We start from the raw sequence: 21,435 nt of genomic DNA on the forward strand, positions 1-21,435 counted from the left end.
GACAGGCCACGGCTGCCATCACAATACTGTATTCCAATCATAAATCTCTAACTTTATAATTTTCATAAAGGAAAACTCACACCTTCTATGAGTCAGGCACCTTGATCGATGCTTTAATTGTGTTGTCTCATTTAAAACCCTTAAACTACACATCACAGACTTAGAGCTGTTAAACGGCTTGCCGTTAAAATGGCAGAACCCGCCGGGCGCGGTGGCTGATGCCTGTAATCCCAGCACTTTGGGAGGCCGAGACGGGCGGATCACGAGACCATCCTGGCTAACACAGTGAAACCCCCGTCTCTACTAAAAATAAAAAAAAATTAGCCGGGCGTGGTGGTGGGCGCCTGTAGTCCCAGCTACACCGGAGGCTGAGGCAAGAGAATGGCATAAACCCAGGAGGCGGAGCTTGCAGTGAGCTGAGATCCGGTCACTGCACTCCAGCCTGGGCAACAGAGCGAGATATCGTCTCAGGAAAAAAAAAAAAAAAATGGCAGAACCAAAATCAGAAATCAGCCCATGCTCTTCCTCCCAGACCAGGATTATTTTACCCTGCCATCTTATCTGCCATCTTATCTCATCTGGAAAATGAAAGTAAAGATATCTTTCTGGCAGGAATGGGCAATAATGCATGTAAGACTCCTAACACGGTACCTGGCACATAACTAGCCCTAAGGAAAAAGTAGGTATTCTTGGTGTGGCAAAATTTTAACTAGATGGAGAGTTGAAATAAAAAACATAAGAGGGAATCCTGATGCTCAGAGATCTACCTTGCTCAGGGTTACACAATCAGAAGTGGTGCGGCCAAAATTTGAGCCCAAATGACTTTAATGTCTGTGGTCTTTCCAGAATACCACCTTTCTCAAGGACATTATCAGGCTTAAACATACAAATTTTCCAAGATACAAGGCTATAGGAGCCTTGCTCAGATGGGTCATATTTTACTATGCTTTGTTTTAAAAGAAATCCACATTAGGTTTGGATATGTGTATGTACGTATGTACACAGCAAGGTAAACTGCCAAACAGGGATAGCTTTGAGCCTATTAACTCAGTATCTTTTTTTTTTTTTTTCTTTTTCTTTTTGAGACAGAGTCTCACTCTGTCACCCAGGCTGAAGTGCAGTGGCACCATCTTGGCTCACTGCAAACTCTGTCTCCCAGGTTCAAGAAATTCTCTGCCTCAGCCTCCTGAATAGCTGGGATTACAGGTGCCCGCCATCAGGTCTGGCTAATTTTTTTTGTATTTTTAGTAGAGATGGGGTTTCACCAACTTGGCCACGCTGGTCTTGAATTCCTGACCTCATGATCCACCCACCTCGGCCTCCCAAAGAACTGGGATTATAGGAGTGAGCCACCATGCCTGGCCTCAGTATCTTTTTTTGAAGATTTGCAAGTAACTTATTCTACAAGCCAAGGAAGTTTATAGTTCTCATGATTACATATCTTACCTGGACAACTCTAAGAAAGGACTAAGAAAAATTGTTTTTGGCTGGACACAGTGGCTCACACCTGTAATCCCAACACTTTGGGAGGCCAAGGCGGGGAATCACCTGAGGTCAGGAGTTCAAGACCAGTCTGGCCAACAGTGTGAAACCCTGTCTCTACTAAAAATACAAAAATTAACTGGGCATGATGGTGCACGCCTGTAATCCCAGCTACTTGGGAGGCTGAGGCAGAATTGCTTGAAACTGGGAGGCAGAGGTTACAGTAAGCCAAGATCGCATCACTGCACTCCAGCCTGGGTGACAGAGTGAGACTCTACTTCAAAAACAAACAAACAAACAAAAAAGAAAAACTTCTTAAAAGCAGTTCCTGGAGCAAATGCTATTCAAGCTTAGCCTTTCAGGGAATTCTATAGCTATTCTGAGTATGCAACACGAACTCAAAACTCCTACATTTTTAGGACTATAATCTATGTGGCCGAACACAAATCAACTTGCTCATGAGAACATTTTACTACAAGCGTGAGCTAGCATAATATAAAGGGCAAACCTGCACCTAACAGGATCCCCCATTCCTCTTCAGTCAGACCAAGTTCTCAAGTTCTTTAATATGGTTGTTGGATCTGAACATAGACTACAGGGGACAAAGAAGTCAGCACTAAGGTACCTAGGGCACCAACCAGGGCATCTGAACTTTGAATCACACAAGGTAGGGCCAGTGTTTTATTAAAAATATATCTGATATTAATGACATAGGAAATATCTAACATTAATATTTTAATGTTTACACAGAATACAAAGCTATTTACTTTTAGGATGCTAACTTTATATAAATGACACAAACAGAAAGGCATCAAAGTGATTACAACGAAATGATTATCTTTCAGTGATGAGATTATAGGTAATTTTTCTTTTCTTTTTTTTTTTGGAGACAGAGTCTCACTCTGTTGGCCAGGCTGGAATGCAGTGGCACGATCTTGGCTCACTGCAACCTCCGCCTCCCAGATTCAAGCTGATTCTCCTGCCTCAGCCTCCCAAGTAGCTGGGATTACAGGCACGTGCCACCACACCCGGCTAATTTTTTAGTTTTAGTAGAAACGGGGTTTCACCATGTTGTCCAAGCTGGTCTCCAACTCTTGACCTCAGGTAATTCACCTGCCTTGGCCTCCCAAAGTGCTAGAACTACAGGCGTGAGCCGCCGCACCTGGCCAACATAATTTTTCTTCTTTAATACTGTCTGTATTGTTCAAATTTTCTACCATGTTAATGCATTTTTTTTTTTTTTTTTTTTTTAGAGTCTTGCTCTGTCCCCCAGGCTAAAGTGCAGTGGTGCGATCTCAGCTCACTGCAACCTCCACCTCCTAGGTTCAAGTGATTCTCCTGCCTCCACCTCCCAGGTAGCTGGGATTACAGGTGCCTGCCACCGCATCCAGATAATTTTTGTATTTTTAGTAGAGACAAAGTTTTCTCATGTTGGCCAGGCTGGTCTTGAACTCTTGATCTTGTGATCCACCCACCTTGGCCTCCCAAAGTGCTGGGATTACAGCAGGCTAGAGCACAGTGGTGTGATCTCGGCTCACTGCAACCTCTGCCTCCCAGGTTCAAGTGATTCTCCTGCCTCAGCCTCCAGAGTAGCTGGGACTACAGGCACACTCCACCATGCCCAGATAATGTTTGTATTTTTAGTAGAGACAGGGTTTTACCATGTTGGCCAGGATGGTCTCGATCTCTAGACCTCATGATCCGCCTGCCTCGGCCTCCCAAAGTGCTTGGATGATTACAGGCGTGAGCCACCATGCCAGCCCCGGCCTTTTTTTTTTTTAACCAACCTCTTCCCATATCCCCATCTCTGCTACACTCCCTAGCCTTTGGTGTCTACTATTCTACTCCACTTCTGTGCATTATAATGAAGAAAAGAGCAGGTGGTGGCTCGCACTTGTAATCCCAGGACTTTGGGAGACTGAGGCGGGAGGATCACTTAAACCAGAGAGTTTGAGACCAGCCTGGGCAGCAAAGTGAGACCTCATCTCTACTAAAAATTAAAAAAATTTAAAAGGCCAGGTACGGTGACTCACGCCTGTAATCCAAGCACTTTGGGAGGCCGAGGCGGGCAGATCACAAGGTCAGGAGATCGAGACCATCCTGGCTAACATGGTGAAACCCCATCTCTACCAAAAATACAAAAAATTAGCTGGGCGTAGTGGCAGGCACCTGTAGTCCCAGCTACTCAGGAGGCTGAGGCAGAAGAATGGCGTGAACCCAGGAGGTGAAGCTTGCAGTGAGCCGAGCCTGCACTACTGCACACCAGCCTGGGCGACAAAGCGAGACTCCATCTCAAAAAAAAAAAAAAAATAGCCAGGTACAATGGCATGCACCTGTAGTCCCAACTGCTCAGGAGGCTGAGGCAGGAGGATCCCTTGAACCCAAGAATTAGGGTGCAGTGAGCTGTAACTGTGCCACTGCATTCCAATCTGGATGACAGAATGAGACCGTCTCAAAAAACAAAAACGAACAAACAAAAAAAACAACTTCAGGTTTTTCAAGGACAGCAAGAAAGTTATCAAAAGACAGCAAAGAAGAAAAATACCCTAGAAAATAAATTTACTTTTCACCTTACAAGAAAATTCAGTCAAGACAACAACTCTGTTTAACAGAAAACAACATTCTAGAGTTTTAGAGGTGAATGGGATTTCACGGGTTTCCTAGATCTGTATTTTCACTTTATGGAAAAGAACAATGAGATCCAGGTGGTAAAGAGACCTGCCAAGGGTTATCTAGCAATTTAGCTGGCAGCACAGGGATTATCTTCTAATTTGCTGTAAGTTTAGGAACTAAGCAACGAAGCTTATCTGCAAGTCTAAAAATAAATATAAACAGGCCATTTAAGAGGCTGGGCAGGGGCGTGGTGGCGCACACCTGTAATCCCAGCTACTCAGGAGGCTGAGGCAGTGAGAATCACTTGAACCCAGGAGGTGGAGGTTGCAGTGAGCCAAGATAGTGCCATTGCATTCCAGCCTGGGCAACAGGGTGAGACTTCATCTCAAAAAAAAAAAAAAGAGGCTAGGTAGGACCCTTCTTTAAGCAGAGACCATGATTTGGAACCTGCACTTTGTTACAGGTTCTTGTTGTTATTGCCTCACTTCCTGCCTCTTGGCTGGGTTCCTCATTAACTGATGAGGTTGCTCAACAGAAGGGCTCTAGATAGGTGATGTATTAGTAGTACAGTTAATTACATGCTAAGAGAAAATGACTATCTTTGGCTTTATTACAAAATTACCCTCTACATCAATTTTGCTCTTATTTTCAAGAGTTTCCTTTATTTTTAAGAGAAGGTTCAACCAAATTATAGAATCATAGCCTTTCAGAGAAAGGAAGTGACAGCAAACTTACCTGTTTAAAAAAAAAAAGAAAATCATGACAAGGTAGGTCACAGCTCACCCACTGGGATGACCACAGGGGTGCAGGTGTTAAAGCAGAGGCTGCTCAGATCAGCAAATGTGCATAGTTCATGCCAATGCCCCCCCATACCTTGCTGTCCAAAAGAAGGTTGTCTGGTTTGATGTCTCTGTGGATGAATCCAAGTTGGTGAATAGAGTCTATGGCTAACACTGTTTCTGCTATATAAAACTGAGTCTCCTCTTCTGTCAGAGTGTCTTTTTTCATCAACAAGGTCATCATATCCCCTGGAAACAAGAAGATACAAAGCCACCACACATACACACACACACACACACACACAAACAACGTACGAGTGAGTACCAATTTTCAGATATGTCTTCCCTATCTGCCAACATAAGGCAGCTAAACAGACCTCTTCTGTGTACCACAGATAGACTCACATTGCCAACATGGGAAGAAATGGGATTTTCACACCTAAGCTAGCTAAAGTTGACCACTAATGTATGATTTGTATTTTACTCTTGAGAGAAAAAGAAAATTTCTTCCCACACTTTAAAAAACAACTATATTTGCTTAGGATAATTTTTTGGACTCGGTGTAAAAGGCTACTTTACTTTTCACTTTGCCTGAACAAATATCTGCAAGCTTTTCTACATCTATAACTAAATGGCACTTCCACATAGATTGTATTGCCATTGTTATAGAGAGGCTGAAATGCCAAATAAAAATGTAAACACTTGGGGAGGCTGAAAACAAACTTTCCAACTTCTATTCACAGAACACAAACAAATAAAAAGGAGGGACTTGGGTAGCAAAGCATTAGTCAACAAAAGCTAAAAATGAACTGAAAATGCTATACACTAGAATGTGCAATAACTGCCTCCTAGAAGAGTACAATGGACATCTCTCAAGGTCAGTTTTTTTTTTTTTTTTCCTCTAGTGTGTTATTATAGGTATTTAAACGGACACCAGTACTCTTTATGTAACTTTTAAAACACAGTATCGGTATTCTAGCAGTTAAAAGGTAACCTCTTTAGCTTTCTGCAAAGTCAAAATTTTATCATTTCTGTCTAATACCAGCAACAAAATGGCAAAGAAAGATTCAGATCCTAACTCAACAGTGAGAAACGCAAAGAAAATATGTATAAGGAGTTTAAAACTAAGAGAAACAGGATTCAGTTTAGACCTCACATAAAACCACTTAGGTTAGAAAACAAGGAAAAGAGAAAGAAGCCTCTGATTTTAACAGAGCATCATGCTGCTTTTTCAATTTCATTTCATTTAGAACATTATGTTTTTTATTACTGGAGAAAAGTAGCTATTTTTCCCTCAGGCAAAAATTAAACCGTTTATTAAAGTGCTCTTTTTCAGTCCAAGACATAAAAAATATGATTCCCTAATCACTCCTGGCAGCCCTTCAATCTGGAGTCCCACCAGACACATGGAGACAGTGCACTTGGGCTGCTACCCCAGTAAGGTAGCTATATGGCCTTAGTTCTGTGGCTCAGGAGAGCAGCCAATGGGGCCTCACTGTGCAAGTTTGCCCAGATCATTGGGAAGCTCAGGCCAGATGCTCTATGGCTCTGGAGGCTAGCTCCACCAAGTGCAAAGGGCAGGGTCCAGGAGACATGAGAAGCTACGGAAGATGGTACAGGTTAAGGCTTGAGGACACGTTAGGAGCTGGTAACCAAGTTGGCTCTTACTCCAATTTAAGAACTAACATCTAAATGTTAAAAAAGTTTCTCCTCATTCTACCAGACTCTTTTCTAATATTAATCAACTGTTTATTTTTTATTAAATGTATTAAATATTAAAAAGTATTAATGACCCTAAATCTAAGGGTTGTCACAAAATCAAAATATTACGCCACAATATAATTATTGTGGAAAAGGTTCTCTTTTTTTTTTTTCCCACCAGAGTTTGCTCAGAGTTCATCTGCTCACTGGGAAACAGACTGCTTTCCTCAGAACAGATGGCATGTTCTGTTCTGGGTTTACTTTGGAGCTGTCTTAGATGTTCATGCTGAGTTACTAAAACTTAAAATTTCAGAAATGAGAAATTGATTCTGGCTACTAATATAGGTAATAAAAAATTCACTCCTTATTAATATGTTATACAAAAAGAAACAAAAAGTTGGAGCAAATAATGTTATAGCTTCAGTGTTGTCACTTGGGTTATTGATCATATATGATTCTCATTGACAGAAGAGCAGGCAGAGCACCCTGTTTATTCCTATATATTTTAAAAAGAGGAAGAAAAGAAAGAAATGTCCATCTGAAATCATGTGAATGAATGAAAAGGTTACTTTTATGACACTAAGATTGTAGAAAGGCACGCCAGCACAAGACAGGTTACTGACTTCCTTTATAGACCTAAAAAAGGATATAGAAAGCAACTCTGTGAGTACATTTAAAAGTAGAAAGGAGGGTTAATTGTGATGTGAGAGAAAGAAACCACAGAACAAAAAGAAAAAATGACCTTTCATCGTCAAGTAATTACCTCCAGGCAGGAACTCCATGATTAGGTAGAGGTTTAGCTTATCCTGAAAACTATAGAACATTTTCACAACCCACAAACTGTCTGCCTCCACTAGAATGTCACGCTCCGCACGAATGTGGCCAACCTGGAGGTATATGCATTTGATTAATGACAAAGCTTGCTCTGCTTTATTAGATTGTATATTTGCTTAAACAATTTAAATACTGTGTTTAAATACTGTTTTGAGTATTTAATCGTGATGATACAAAAGATCCAATTTCTGCTTAGGCAAACCTACTAACTCAAAATTGACATTTGACTTGAAGGTATTCAGTGATGAAAACTTGAGTGATGAAAGGCTTTAAAAAATGGCAAAATGAATGGCTTTAATGCAAATAGCAACTTTAACATTGCTATAAACTGAATCTCTGATTAAAATTACTACTCTTTTGCATACAGTTTTGTCTAATAATCTTTTATGATAAATATAAGTCCCCAAAGTGAGACTCCTTCCTCAGGTCTGCAATAGTATCTGCAATGACAGTGAGCTCACTGAAAATTCTAGAATGCTATGATACCACAGCATTTAGTTCACTGTTGTGTGCTCAATCAATCCTTACTGAATTGAAATACAAGAAAACCTAAGAAAAGTTGTAGATTCAAATTAATGACATTTCCAGTTTTATACTTTCACTGAAATATCTAGCTAAAGAGACCAAGTTGTAGAAAGTTTGAGAGAACTGGAATTATTTTGTTAAAGCAATGCTTTATTATCAAATTTACCTTATTTAATTTAAATGCAGAACGGTAATCAAACATCACTGCATATTATCAAATTCCCCCCCCCAAACTTTTTTTAAAACGAGATGGGATCTCACTCTGTCATCCCGGCTAGAGTACAGTGGCGTGATCATAGCTCACTGAAGCCTCAAACTCCTGGTCTAAAGTGATCCTTCTGCCTCAGCCTCATGAGTAGCTAGGATTACAGGTACATGCCACCATACCTGGCCCCTCCCCTCTTTTTTAAGTGTCACAAGTTCTAAATTGGGTTGATTCAGATCTAAATTTATTAAGACTCAGTCCAATCCCTGAGTAGCGGTTTTGGTCTTAATATATGCTACAGGTCTTGACTTTTTACAATATGTTCTGAAGTAAAACGTGTACCAAGATTCACAAATTGGCACTTCTGTTGGCAAATTTAGTCCATGGCTGTTGTTTGGTTTAATACAATGTTTGATACGATGGTTGTTTTATTGACGTATCTTTAGGGAGACAAGGCACTCTTCCATTTCAACACAGATCCCACCCTCTCCCTTGGTCTTATACCTAACTTGCTTCAGGCTTCCATGCTAACTCTTGGGGACCCAGAGGCATTTGACTTTATGTATTTGAGTTTTCAGTGTCTACTAAAATCGTTCTTTGGGGAATTTTTTTAAAAGCTGCAACTGTACAGAAAACTTACATCTTTACATCTGTACTTATGGTATTGGGGTGGGAAAAAAATGGACAATAAGGGTGAAAAGAAACAGTGCTATGAAACACAATGAAGCCAAGTAAAGGATCTGCCTTTACTTGATCTTAATACAGAAGCAAAGCTTTTGGGAAACAGCAATGTTGCTTGCTGCCCCACAGCCATGGCTAGGACCCAGTCACTATAAGACATTAATACACTAGAAGGCAGCCTTCATCTGCCTGTCTCCCCTGGCTCCCATTAAGGTCTCTACCTACTGCAGGGAGCCAAAGAAAAGGGGAGGCACTACAATTACCACTTGTCACTCACCCTGGAGGACAGAATGGTGACCACAACATTTCCTGTTTGTCAGGGGGAAAGCTACTGTGAGCACACCTTGCCCTTCTCTCTTGAGGCTGAAACAGGAGCTAGAAACCTCATGGTTTGAAAGTGGAGTTGGCTGAATATAGATTAAGGGAGAGAAGAGTCTGAGGTGCAATTCATACAAAAAGGTTATCTTTCCCCTATTCCATAAATATTTAATAAGGTGGGGGGGGGTGTTGTTGTTATCCTATGCCCTAAGAAAGCAGAAATAAAAGCCAGTTTTTTGTCCCATCAATAACTATATACTGGCATCACAACTGAAGGTTTTCCTTTTGCACTGGAAGAGAAACATCAGAAACTAGCTAGATGTCACGTCTTACTCTTTAAATTTTTCCAGGTAGCAAAAATTTCCATCATGTGGAGCAGAAAAATAACCTGAACTCTCAGTGGGTAGCTTTAATTCCTACCCAGTTTATTTAGTAAAAGCAAACAAAAAAGCAATTTTACCTCTGTACCTGTACTTTGTCAGCCCTACCCCAAAATGGTGATGGATTTGCACTGGTCTACTTCCATCTTTTATCTAGCACAAACCCAATGCAGGCTTCTTCAAGATGGCTGAGCCAGGTAGAGTCTGTGGCCAGAGACTTTAACTGGTTCATAATGAGATCTGTTAAGTTGAGGAGTAGAGTCCTCAGCTAAGGTGAGCTAAACAATTTAAGTTAATGTACCATTTAATCCATAAGTTAATGCATCATTTAAAATGTTAATTATAATAGACAGTTCTTTACTTTCATTTAGAAAAGTTTTAGAAACTGATTTTGAAGGTACAGTATTTGAGAAAAGGCTTTTTACACATTATGTCTGGACCATCCTCTGTTAGAAACCATGTGGGGCACCTGGTATACATAAAATTACTAACTTTGAAAATCATATGTACTTTGTTTTGCAGTTTTACTCTGACTGCTAACATTTGATAAAAAGAGGCCTTAAGCCTTGGTTAAAACTGTAAGAAATATATCTTGCAAAAACAAAACTTACTCATGAGATGCAAACATACTTAATGCAGAAGCCTTATTATTTCCTTCTCAAGATTAACTGACACTTTTTCAGTGCCTACACACCCATACCACAAACTAATTTGTAGATAGTATGTAAGTAGGCCGGCTTACTGTGAATTTTGAAAAAGGCTGGTGTTAGCATAAAGTATAGTGTCTGAAGACTTACTGCCCGGGTATTTGATACTCTCAGCTGAAATTCCTGGGAGTCTAAAGCTTCTCGGTAACACATGAAAATCCGAGAGAAAATAAAAATTCCAAATTTTGCAGTGGCATTTAAACGAAGACAGGGAAGACCGGTGATTATATCTCCTCTCAAGAGGTAGAAAGGATTGGATGTGGGGCCAATCTCCATCCTTCCTCTTTGGCTCTAAGTTGGGAGTTCTTGTCACAGGGTCTCCATGTTCTATAACATCAAATCTTCTACAGGACATTTGCAGTCATCACCCACTGCAATCTGTCCTTAAGCAACCAGCTACATTAGACTAGATTTATAGAAAGTCTATTCTTGCTTTTTAAATTATCCTTTCCAAAATTTAAAACCTTATTTATTTTGCATAAGGCACTTTATAAATCGATTTGCAAACCAGGTTTTGGTTTTAGAAAATATCCTTTATCATTAAAGGAGAATTTGCATTGTTCTGCCATTTGCATTATATTTTTCAAATTCATTCAGAAATTGGAAGGCTGGTCTTTTTCAGGTACTGATGAGCTACCTAGAAGACTCAACTTTGGTTTAGGTAAACAGAATGAAGCATATAAAGACACATTTTAGATTATAAATTCCAAATTCTAATTCCTAGTCCTTAGTTATGAGATATATATTACAATTTCTATTTCTCAGCATTTGGTAAGAAACACACTACCAATACCACGTATGACCTCAAAAAAAAAAAAAAAGGCTCTCAAAATAAGGACATCTTGTGATCCATTGGAAGACACAAGTAACAGCTGCTTTTCGAACAGATTCTCAATTTTTAAAAGGTTGCATATAACCTATAGGAATTATTTGTGATTTTAAATATGAACTGCTTCTTTGTAGGGGGAAAAAGGTAGTATTATATATACAGTCATACATGACAGAACTAAAGAAAACTGTAATAAAAATATATATTTCAATTAAACAAAAAGAAAAGTTTTAGGAGACAAAAATTAATAAGCTAAAAGCACTGCTACCACTGTGCTTTACCTGCTCTTTTTCAAGCATATCTGCTTTACGGAGTATTTTCATTGCATACACATGTCCCGTATCTTTCTTCTGAACAAGCCGTACCTAAAAAGTTACAAAAGAAATGCCGAGTCAAAAACTCATACTACCAAGCTAATGCTTTCATGTGTTACAGGATGCAATAATTAACTGAAAAAGTATTATAATTTTAACATGAGCAACTAGTAATAACAAAGCAGAAGAAAATGCTTTTCAGTGTTCCAAAATGAAAACATTACACACAGTAAAGTCAATGCTGCAAACATCCTCAAATACCTCCACATCTGAACAGCTTTGGTTCCTTAGTTGAACAAACCAATCTAATTTAAAACCTTCAATTTCAAATTTAAGAACTCATTATACCCCTGACATATGTCATCCAGTCAGCTCAGAAAATCTAAGTAAATGATCACAATGATGTTTAATTAAAACAAAAGTAGCAGTGCATGGTGTTGTATACCTGTAGTCCCAGCTATGTGGGAGGTTAAGGTAGGGGGATCGCTTGAGCTCAGGAGTTATGAGCTATGGTGTATTATGCTGATCAGGTATCTGAACTAAGTTCAGCATAATATGGTGAATATGGTGACCTCCCAGAAGTGGGACTGGCAGGGGAGGGTATCAGGTTGCCTAAAGGAAGGGCAAGCAGGCCCGGTTCAGAAATGGAGCAGGTCAAAACTCCCATGCTGATCAGTAGTGAGATCGTGCCTGTAAACAGCCACTGCACTCCAGCCTGGGCAACACAGTGAGACCTTGTCACTTAATCAAAATAATAATAACAAAGTAAAACTTCATGCATAGGAAAAACGTCCAGAAAGAAAAACAAAAAATTCAGGCCAGTCGCAGTGGCTCACACCTGTAATCCCAGCACTTTGGGAGGCTGAGGCAGGTGGATCACCTGAGGTCAGGAGTTTGAGACCAGCCTGGCCACCATACTGAAACTCCGTCTCTAATAAAAATACAAAAATTGGCTGGGTGTGGTGGCAGGTGCCTGTAATCCCAGTTATTCGGGAGGCTGAGGCAGTACAATCACTTGAACCCAAGAGGCAGATCTCGGCTCACTGCAACCTCTGCCTCCTGGGTTCAAGTGATTCTCCTACCTCAGCCTCCTGAGTAGCTGGGATTACAGGCGCGTGTCACAACATCCAGCCAATTTTTGTATTTTTAGTAGAGACAGGGTTTCACCATGTTGGTCAGGCTGGTCTTGAACTCCTGACCTCGTGATCCACCAGCCTTGGCCTTCCAAAGTGCTGAGATTACAGGCGTGAGGCACCGCACCTGGCCCTGGGGTACCAGGTTCTAATAATATACTGTTCCTTTTATACTTGCAACTATTGCATCAGTAGGTCGTCTACTTTGGGCATTTTTCATTAATGGGAATGACCTTGCATGGGCTCTTTCAAACTCTCCCCAACCAATTGCTCTTGTGCCCAAGCAGGATCATTTCCAAGAACTGTGGGGACAAAGTCGCAAATGCTTTCAAATCTCCACCACTACCTACATAACTCCTTTCTGTAAATTCTACCTCCTAGGGTCATCTTTTTAGAGCTGTATCAATCTGGTGGGGAGAAATAAAGGATGGAGATACACTGTTAATTAGTTAGTTTCCTTCTGGAGAGGCAGTGCAGTATGGGGAAAAGCAAGCGCTTTGAGTTCAGGAAGTAGGGCCCAACTTTTGGTCCCAGTGCTCAATGGCTGTGTGATAACAGGACATTATATATACCTTTATAGTCTTAATTTCATCATCTATAAAATGGGTTACTGTCCTGATTATGAGGAAAAAGCAGCCTGTAAATAATAAATGTTGATTTCCTTCTACTTTTCAACTCTCCCCCTAAGTCAATATTTAAACACCAACATCATCTCTGGCAAACAGAGAACAGAGATCTGGGACCTTGGAGAGAAGAAAAAGAGAAAGCAGACAGAAAAAGCAATTAGGATGTGGGGATGGCATGCCTGACCCATGTAATTCCATACCTTTCAGTTATATCACAATTACGAGTTGATGATAGGTTAGAAGTTTTGCAATTATTTTTGTACTTGACAAGTAGCTGTGATTTTTACCTCACCAAATGCTCCTCTGCCTATTACTTTTAAGGACTCAAAATCTTCCAATCCAAGTCTTGTTCTCTTCAAACGAAGAAACTCTGTTTCCTTCCGAGCATGTGCTGATCTCCGGAGTCGTTTCTAATATTTAAATAAGGAAGGGAGGAGAGGGGAAGGAGTTGAAATTCTGAAACTCCATAACAAGTCATGTTTGTGACTTACCCAGCTGGAAAACAGGTCCACAGTGGACTAGGGATAATCTTTTCACACATGGAAGCACCCCAGAAGGATTCTTAAGAGGTCACTTCTCCATTTCCCAGCCTTTAGACACAACATCCAAGCCACACTGAACAGACGGGTGCCTCCTCTGGGAACTCTAACCTACTTCAGCAATCCACTATCCTAATATTTTTGGTGAAGGAAGGGATAAATAATCAACAACATTTTCCTTTATCCTGTTTAATATAAATTAAAAATGTGTTCTTATCTTTCCCTCTGGGTTGGTTACACATTATATGCTCTAACTTTCTGTTATTTCTAGAAGTATTGGGTATTTTTCACCACTGTCCTGGGTTCTGCAAGCCAATCCTATTTTCGAAGGCATTTCCACTGCCATTCCAGTTCCTTGCACAGTCCCTTGTTAACTATATTTTCTCCTACTATATCTGTGGGCACTGGGTGGAAGGGCTGATTTGAGATGGATATTTTGCCTTAATAAAGATTTCAGGAACATGACACACTGGGGCCTGTCGGGGCATAGGGGGAAAGTGGAGGGAGAGCATTAGGACAAATACCTCATGCATGCGAAGCTTAAAACCTAGATGACAGGTTGACAGGTGCAGTAAACCACTATGGCACATACGTACCTATGTAATAAACCTGCACGTTCAGCACATGTATCCCAGAAAAAGTAAAGTAAATAAATATTTCAAAAACTTGCCCTACTCCTACGGAGACTTTTCAGTGAATTCTATAAAAATGCTATAACTTGCTCTTTTAAATTTTAATTTGATTTCATTCCTTCTTTCTCTTGGAATTCTAAATCTAGTTTACTATAACTGCATCTAGAGAAGTCTTCCTCTCCTAGTTACTTAATAATTAATCTGTCCCTCTGCATTAACACCCAAATCCAGAAGCACACTACCCCTCAAGTTCCTCTATTACTGGGCCGAAACCCTTCTCATGTGTACCAAGGCTAACAACTTGCTGGACAAGATACAACCTGCCATGCTGGGTTTTAAGGAAGATACTGCCAATATTAATTACCTCTTCATCTTTTAGGCCTTCTTCTTCCATCACCTTTTCTAACTTCTTTTGTCTAAAACAAACAAAAACAAAAGACACATGAAATCACATCTGAATAACTTTCTGAAAACTCTGTAACTTAATACTGTAGTTGCATTTTAAAAAATGACACAAACAGGTAAATCTCAAAATGTCTCATTAAAACCAAAAAAATTACAGTTACTAAGACAAGTAAAAAGATTTCCATCCTTTGTTAGGTCTACTTTTTTTTGGCGGGGTGGGGGGAGGAGACAGTTTTGTTCTGTTACCCAGGCTAGAATGCAGTGGGGCAATCTCAGCTCACTGAAAACTCCACCTTACAGGCTCAAGCAATCCCACCTTAGCCTCCCAAGTAGCTAGGACTACAGGTGCATGCCACAATACCTGGCTAATTTTTAAATTTTTTGTAGAAATGAGGTCTCACCATATTGCCCAGGCTAGTATCAAACTCCAGCCTGACCTTCCAAAGTGTTGTGATTACGGGTGTGAGCCACTATGCCCCATCCTTAGGTCTATATTTTTTAAAAGACTGTCTAAGATGTTAATGCAACAAAGAATCTTGTTTCAAAAAATGTCCTCTCTTGGTTTTGGCTTTTTTTTAAATTTTTTTTTTCAGTTATTTCCTCCTTACCAAACCACAAACAGCTGGTATTTGATAAACTCTTATATCATGGTGTTTCTTTCCCTCTCTCTGACTGAAGTCTACTTCCTTTATTTCTGCATCTTCCTCCTCCTCCCTGCCATGAGCAAAGGGTAACAAACAACAAAGGTAAAAGCAGAATTTGGAAATTTAACGGGAAAAAGTGATCAAAAAGGTGACTGGCACCACTATCAAAATGTCATACATCAGACTGGGTGTGGTGGCTCATGCCTGTGATCCCAGCACTTTGGGAGGTGAGGCGGATGGGTCACTTGAGGTCAGGAGTCCAAGACCAGCCTGGCCAACATGGTAAAACCCCGTCTCTACTAAAAATATAAAAATTAGGCTGGGTGCGGTGGCTCATGCCTGTAACCCCAACACTTTGGGAGGCCAAGGCGGGTGGATCACTTGAGGTCAGGAGTTTGAGACCACAATGGCCAACATGGTGAAATCCCATCTGTACTAAAAATGCAAAAATCAGCCGGGCATGGTGGCATGCCCCTGTAATCCCAGCTACTTGGGAGGCTGAGATAGGAGAATCACTTGAACCAGGGAGATGGAGGCTACAGTGAGTAGAGATCACGCCACTGCACTCCAGCGTGGGTGACAGAGTGAGACCCTGTCTCAAAACAAAACAAAACAAAATAAAACAAAAAAACCAGGCATTGTGGCTCATGCCTGTAATCCCAGCACTTTGGGAGGCCGAGGAAGGCAGATCATAAGGTCAGGAGTTCGAAACCAGCCTGGCCAATATGGTGAAACCCCATCTCTACTAAAAATACAAAAATTAGCTGGGCATGGTGGCGAGCACCTGTATTCCCAGCTACTCGGGAGGCTGAGGCAGAAGAATTGCCTGAACCCGGGAGGCAGAGGTTGCAGTGAGTCCAGATCATGCCACTGCACGCCAGCCTGGGTGATGCAGCAAGACTCTGTATCAAAAAACATATATCTGTATCTCTCTCTCTATGTATGTACATATGTATATATGTATATGCACACACACACACACATATATACATAAATTAGCTGGGTGTACTGGCAGGCACCTGTAATCCCAGCTATTTGGGAGGCTAAGGCACAAGAATCACTTGAACCTGGGAGGCAGAGGTTGCAGTGAGGCAAGATGACACCACTGCACTCCAACTCGGATGTCGGAGTAAGACTCTGTCTCAAAGAAAAAAAAAAAATGTTCAGACATCAGACTTTTGGAGTACTGAACTTTATAGAAAGCGCATGCAATAATGTTTTTGATCTATAGTCTCATAAAACTAAAAGCAGCAAGTAAAACTTCCTTACAACCAATTCCACAGAACTTTCGTTTACTCAGCACAATAAATGAAACTACATGGGCTAGAATCTCTCCTCCACCACTCATCAGCATTCCAGATAAACAGGCAATACATACAAACAGAGCAAAGAAGGATAAGAGTGTACAGTATGCTGGCCGGGTACGGTGGCTCACACCTGTAATCCCAGCACTTTGGGAGGCCGAGGCAGGCAGATCACGAGGTCAGGAGATCGAGACCATCCTGGCTAACACAGAGAAACCCCGTCTCTATTAAAAATACAAAAAAAAAATAAAAAAATAAAAAAATAACCGGGCATAGTGGCAGGCACCTGTAGTCCCAGCTACTCAGGAGGCTGAGGCAGGAGAATGGTGTGAACCCGGGAGGCAGAGCGAGCCGAGATCGCGCCACTGCACTCTAGCCTGAGCAACGAAGCGAGACTCCATCTCGAAAAAAAAAAAGTGTACAGTATGCTGCAGAAACAGCATGTAGTCCATTGTGGCTGACACACACAGCACTTCAAAAGCCACACCAAGAAGGTTGGATCTCATTCTGTAGACAACTGAGTGCTAAAAGAGGCTTGTGTGCAAAGGAGTGATGTGATAAGATTTCTGTTTTAGAATGGTAACCAGCAGTAACGAGGATCTGATGGACTGGCAGGGAAAGCAACTGAGAAAGATCAGAGGCCAGTTGAGAGTTACTGTAATGATTCAGATGTACAGTAAAGATCTGGAACTAGGGCAAGAAAACCAGAATGAAGCGAATAGAGCTACTGCAAAGATGACCAACTGGCAATAGGAGTCAAGAGAAAAGCCTTAGAATTTCCTGTCTAGAGGTATATGATGCCACTAATCAAGACAGAAAATACAGAGAGAGGAACACTAACAGTTCTTCCAGTTCCCGGAATAGTTTGGGATACATGTGCATCTATGTGTATACATGTATTGGAGAGAAAAGGCTGTACTCTTAGTAGTTTCAGGAGTGTAAATTAATTCCATTGCAGTGGTTAGGTAGTTGAAGCACAGAAGAGTAAGAAAAGTCAAAGTATAACATGCTAGGCAAAGCTCTAAGAACAAAGCTGTGGTCAGCTCTTTTTGTGCCTTGAGTACTAAACACCATCACACCTCCTAACTATATGTTTTTGAATGACTACATCAGAATGGGCTACAAGTCCAATGCACTATCCACTGTGTCACAAAACTGGCTCCTTCCGATTATATTTTAAATCTAAATACAAATTAAGAGGTTTTCCACAGCTTTACTGAAGTGTAATCAAATTTGTTGCAGCAGAACGCCTGCCTGAGAGTAAAGTTAACTCCTTGAACACAATTAGATCATTTCATTAGAGAAAGTATCCAGAAAAAAAAAGCCTATCCATGATAACGATTAGGACCAGGTCCACAAAGACCCTGAGGACACCAAAAACAGCAAGGACAGCCTGAAATGACTTAAAAATGACATCCTCTGTGAGATGATATCAAAGGAATTACTGTTAACTTGGTTAGATTCATGGTGGCATTTGCATTATGCAAGAAAATGGCCATATTTTTGGAAATGCATACTTGAGAGTATGCAGGATTAAAGTGACAGATGTTTGGAATTTACCTTAAAACACAATAGCAAGAAAAAACAAAACGGGATAGATGAAGAAAAGATACCAAAGCCCTAAAATTATTAAATCTGAGGGATGAATATATTGAAATGGGGTCACTATATTATTCTACCTATGTTTAAAATTGTTCATAGTGAAAAATAGCAGGACTCTCCACACAGGCATGTTCTCTTTTAGGAGTGCCAGGTTAACACTCCAGCCTTTGGTGAAGCCACTCTTCCCTTCAATTCCAATGTTCCAAACCAGAACCCTGGGAGAGAGACCAAGTCACTTTCACACTTAGAGGCCATATCCAGCCTCACCCCAGTGATGCCTTCCATGTGTTCCATTTATTTTCGTATGTGTTCATTTCCTGTATGAGAGAGTGGTAAGACCTTCTGAAGGCAGGGACTATATTTGAATTCCCCATCTCCACTAAGAATAGCGCTTTGTACACAGCTACTTTCTAAATGTATGCTGCTAAATTTTAAAAAGTCAGAATGTACAGCAGTGTGCAGACACATTCATGACTACTACTTAAAATTAGCCCCCTTTTCTAATTTAGGGTCCCCTCTTAGCATAGCCTGATTTGGAGGTAGCAGGAATGAGAAAATAGGGCTATTCCACCCTAACTGAAAATAGATAGTATTTTGGTGAGACACCTAAAACCAGGAAAAATAGTGTATTTAACAGAAATAGGGCCAGGCATGGTGGCTCACACCCATAATCCCAGCACTTTGGGAGGCTGAGGCTGGCAGACAGCCTGAGGCCAGGAGTTGGAGACCAGCCTGGCCAACATGGTGAAACTCTGTCTCTACTGAAAATACAAAAATTAGCCAGGCATGGTGGCACGTGCCTGTAATCCCAGCTACTCAGGAGGCTGAGGCAGGAAAATCTCTGGAACCTGGGAGGCAGAGGTTACAGTGAGCCAAGATGGTGCCACTGCACGCCAGCCCGGGTGACAGAGCGAGATTCTGTCAGAAAGAGAAGAGAAGAGGGGCAACAGAGCGAGATTCTGTCAGGAAGAGAAGAGAGGAGGGGAGGCGGAGGGGCTGTGATTATATCTCCGTGATTAAAAATGCCTAAATTCAGAAAATGCCTAAGAAATATTTTTTTTTTTTTTTTTTTTGAGACAAGAGTCTTACTCTGTCACCCAGGCTAGAGCGCAGTGGTACTATCTCGGTTCATTGCAACCTCTGCCTCCCGGTACAAGTGATTCTCCTGCCTCAGCCTCCCGAATAGCTAGGATTACAAGTGCCCACCACCACGTCCAGCTAATTTTTGTATTTTTAGTAGAGATGGGGTCTCACCATGTTGGCCAGTATGGTCTTGAACTCCTGACCTCAAGTGATCCACTCACCTCGGCCTCTCAAAGTACAGGGATTATAGGCGTGAGCAACCACACCTGGCCTTTTTCCTTTTTTTCTTTTTTTTTGGAGACAAGAGTCCGATTCTGTCACCCAGGCTGGAGTGCAGGTCACGATCTTGGCTCACTGCAACCTCTGCCTCCTGGGTTCAGGAGATTCTTGTGCCTCAACCTCCCTAGTAGCTGGGATTACAAGCATATGCTACCATGTCCGGCTAATTTTTGTATTTTTAGTAGACACGGGGTTTCATCATGTTGCCCAGGCTGGTCTTGAGCCCCTGACCTCAAGTGATCCACCCACCTCGGCCTACCAAAGTGCTGGGATTACAGGTGTGAGCCCCTGCACCCAGCCAGAAATACCCTAAAATTAACACTACACAGATTCTTTAAAATCTCCACAAATTACTTCAATTCTACACTCTGGTTTGACTGATATCTGCTCAGTGAAGACCATTAGGAGGTCTGGACTTACTCATTCTTGAGGCTTAAATAAAACTGACAGAGGATCACTAATAATAATCACGTATCTCTACTTAGTATTAGATAAGACCAAACGAGGAATTTCTACAGTTAAGAAAACATAGATGAGAAAATCTAAGAGGAGTTGCAGAACATAGAAGTTCTCAGTAAAATGTACGAAAGACTATTTGATTTGGGGAGAAAAAGCTTACCATTGTTATTTATTAAATTAGGTGTTTGTGGTTTTAATTAACCCACCTAAACAGTATTCATGAAGAAAAGAAACAACTGAAAATATTTTGTAAAAGGAAATGCCTGTTTCCTCAGATTTGATTTCAAACTGCTATGAATTATCTAAAACATTATTTTTTAATGAATAAGTAGACAACTGTCAATACCTACTAGGTACCTAGGATCACATACAGAACGAATACAAGGAGAGCTGCTGCTCCTCGAGAAGGTCACAACCGAGGCTGCCATTGAAGGCAAAACACAGACTGAAGGAATACAGCAGATGCACTTGCCCTACTGAGTGCTTATGATCTAACAGTGGTATAATAGACCATCAGGTGGCATTCTGCAGCACTGTGTGATGGACACTAGATTCAGGGGGTTTAATTATGTTTAAACCAATCTATAGAAGCTGCTATAGTGTTTCCAAGAAACTGCTGAAAGTTCTCATATTTTACGTTTATACAGGAAACAATTCCCAGATGAATTTTACTCTTTCTTCTATCTCTGGGCTTTGGACACATATCCCCCTGCAGTAAGTCCTTTGCTTCAACTATAACCTAGTGTTCCACTATGATGGAACAGGGCAAGAGTTGCATAGCAATGCTAGGAATAACAGATATTTTAAAGGCACCTAGACAAGACACAAAAGAAAAAAAAATGAAGATTTGTATTACAACTTGGTCTCAAAATCTGCTAGCCCAAAACTTATTATTTCAAATCTCCATCATATATTATCTCTTCATTATCAATTGTCTCATATCACTAAAACTGTTTATTTATCAAGGTCCCGCAGTGTGTCCCTCCAGAACATTAAAAAGCTTGCAAACTCAGGCCAGACAATCATGGCTCATGCCTGTAATCCCAACACTCTGGGAGGTGGAGGATGGCTTGAGCCCAGGAGTTTGAGGCTGCAGTGAGCCATGATCGCATCACTGCACTCCAGCCTGGGTGACACAGTAAGACCTTGCCTGTAAAATAAAATTTAAAAAAAAAAAAAAAAGCTTCTTAGTTTACTTCTGAGGTAATTCTTGTCAATCCCTTTTTAAAAATTTTTCTAGGAACAATAAAGCCTGAAAGTTTTATTGAGCTGTATCAGTAAATCCAAAACCAACTAGCAGTTCATACAAAAAAGAGGGTTCTGGCCGGGCATGATGGCTCACACTTGTAAACCCACCACTC

The 21,435-nt window shown here is 40.9% G+C and overlaps 1 protein-coding gene across 3 annotated transcripts in view; it reads right to left on the bottom strand.

Moving 5' to 3' along the window:
* The window catches only part of STK38 (serine/threonine kinase 38), a 54,296-nt gene that overhangs the window by 16,661 nt on the left and 16,200 nt on the right, over positions 1-21,435 (bottom strand). For all 3 annotated transcript variants that reach the window (XM_007972782.3, XM_007972783.3, XM_007972785.3), the window contains exons 3-7: positions 14,663-14,714; positions 13,415-13,537; positions 11,336-11,419; positions 7,339-7,462; positions 4,969-5,123 (exon numbers count right to left, since the gene is read on the bottom strand). In XM_007972782.3, the coding sequence (XP_007970973.1) occupies positions 4,969-5,123; positions 7,339-7,462; positions 11,336-11,419; positions 13,415-13,537; positions 14,663-14,714 (538 nt within the window). The remainder of the gene's footprint in view (positions 1-4,968; positions 5,124-7,338; positions 7,463-11,335; positions 11,420-13,414; positions 13,538-14,662; positions 14,715-21,435) is intronic.

Source organism: Chlorocebus sabaeus, chromosome 17 (assembly GCF_047675955.1).
Source record: "Chlorocebus sabaeus isolate Y175 chromosome 17, mChlSab1.0.hap1, whole genome shotgun sequence".
In the NCBI taxonomy this organism is placed as follows: Eukaryota; Metazoa; Chordata; class Mammalia; order Primates; family Cercopithecidae; genus Chlorocebus; species Chlorocebus sabaeus.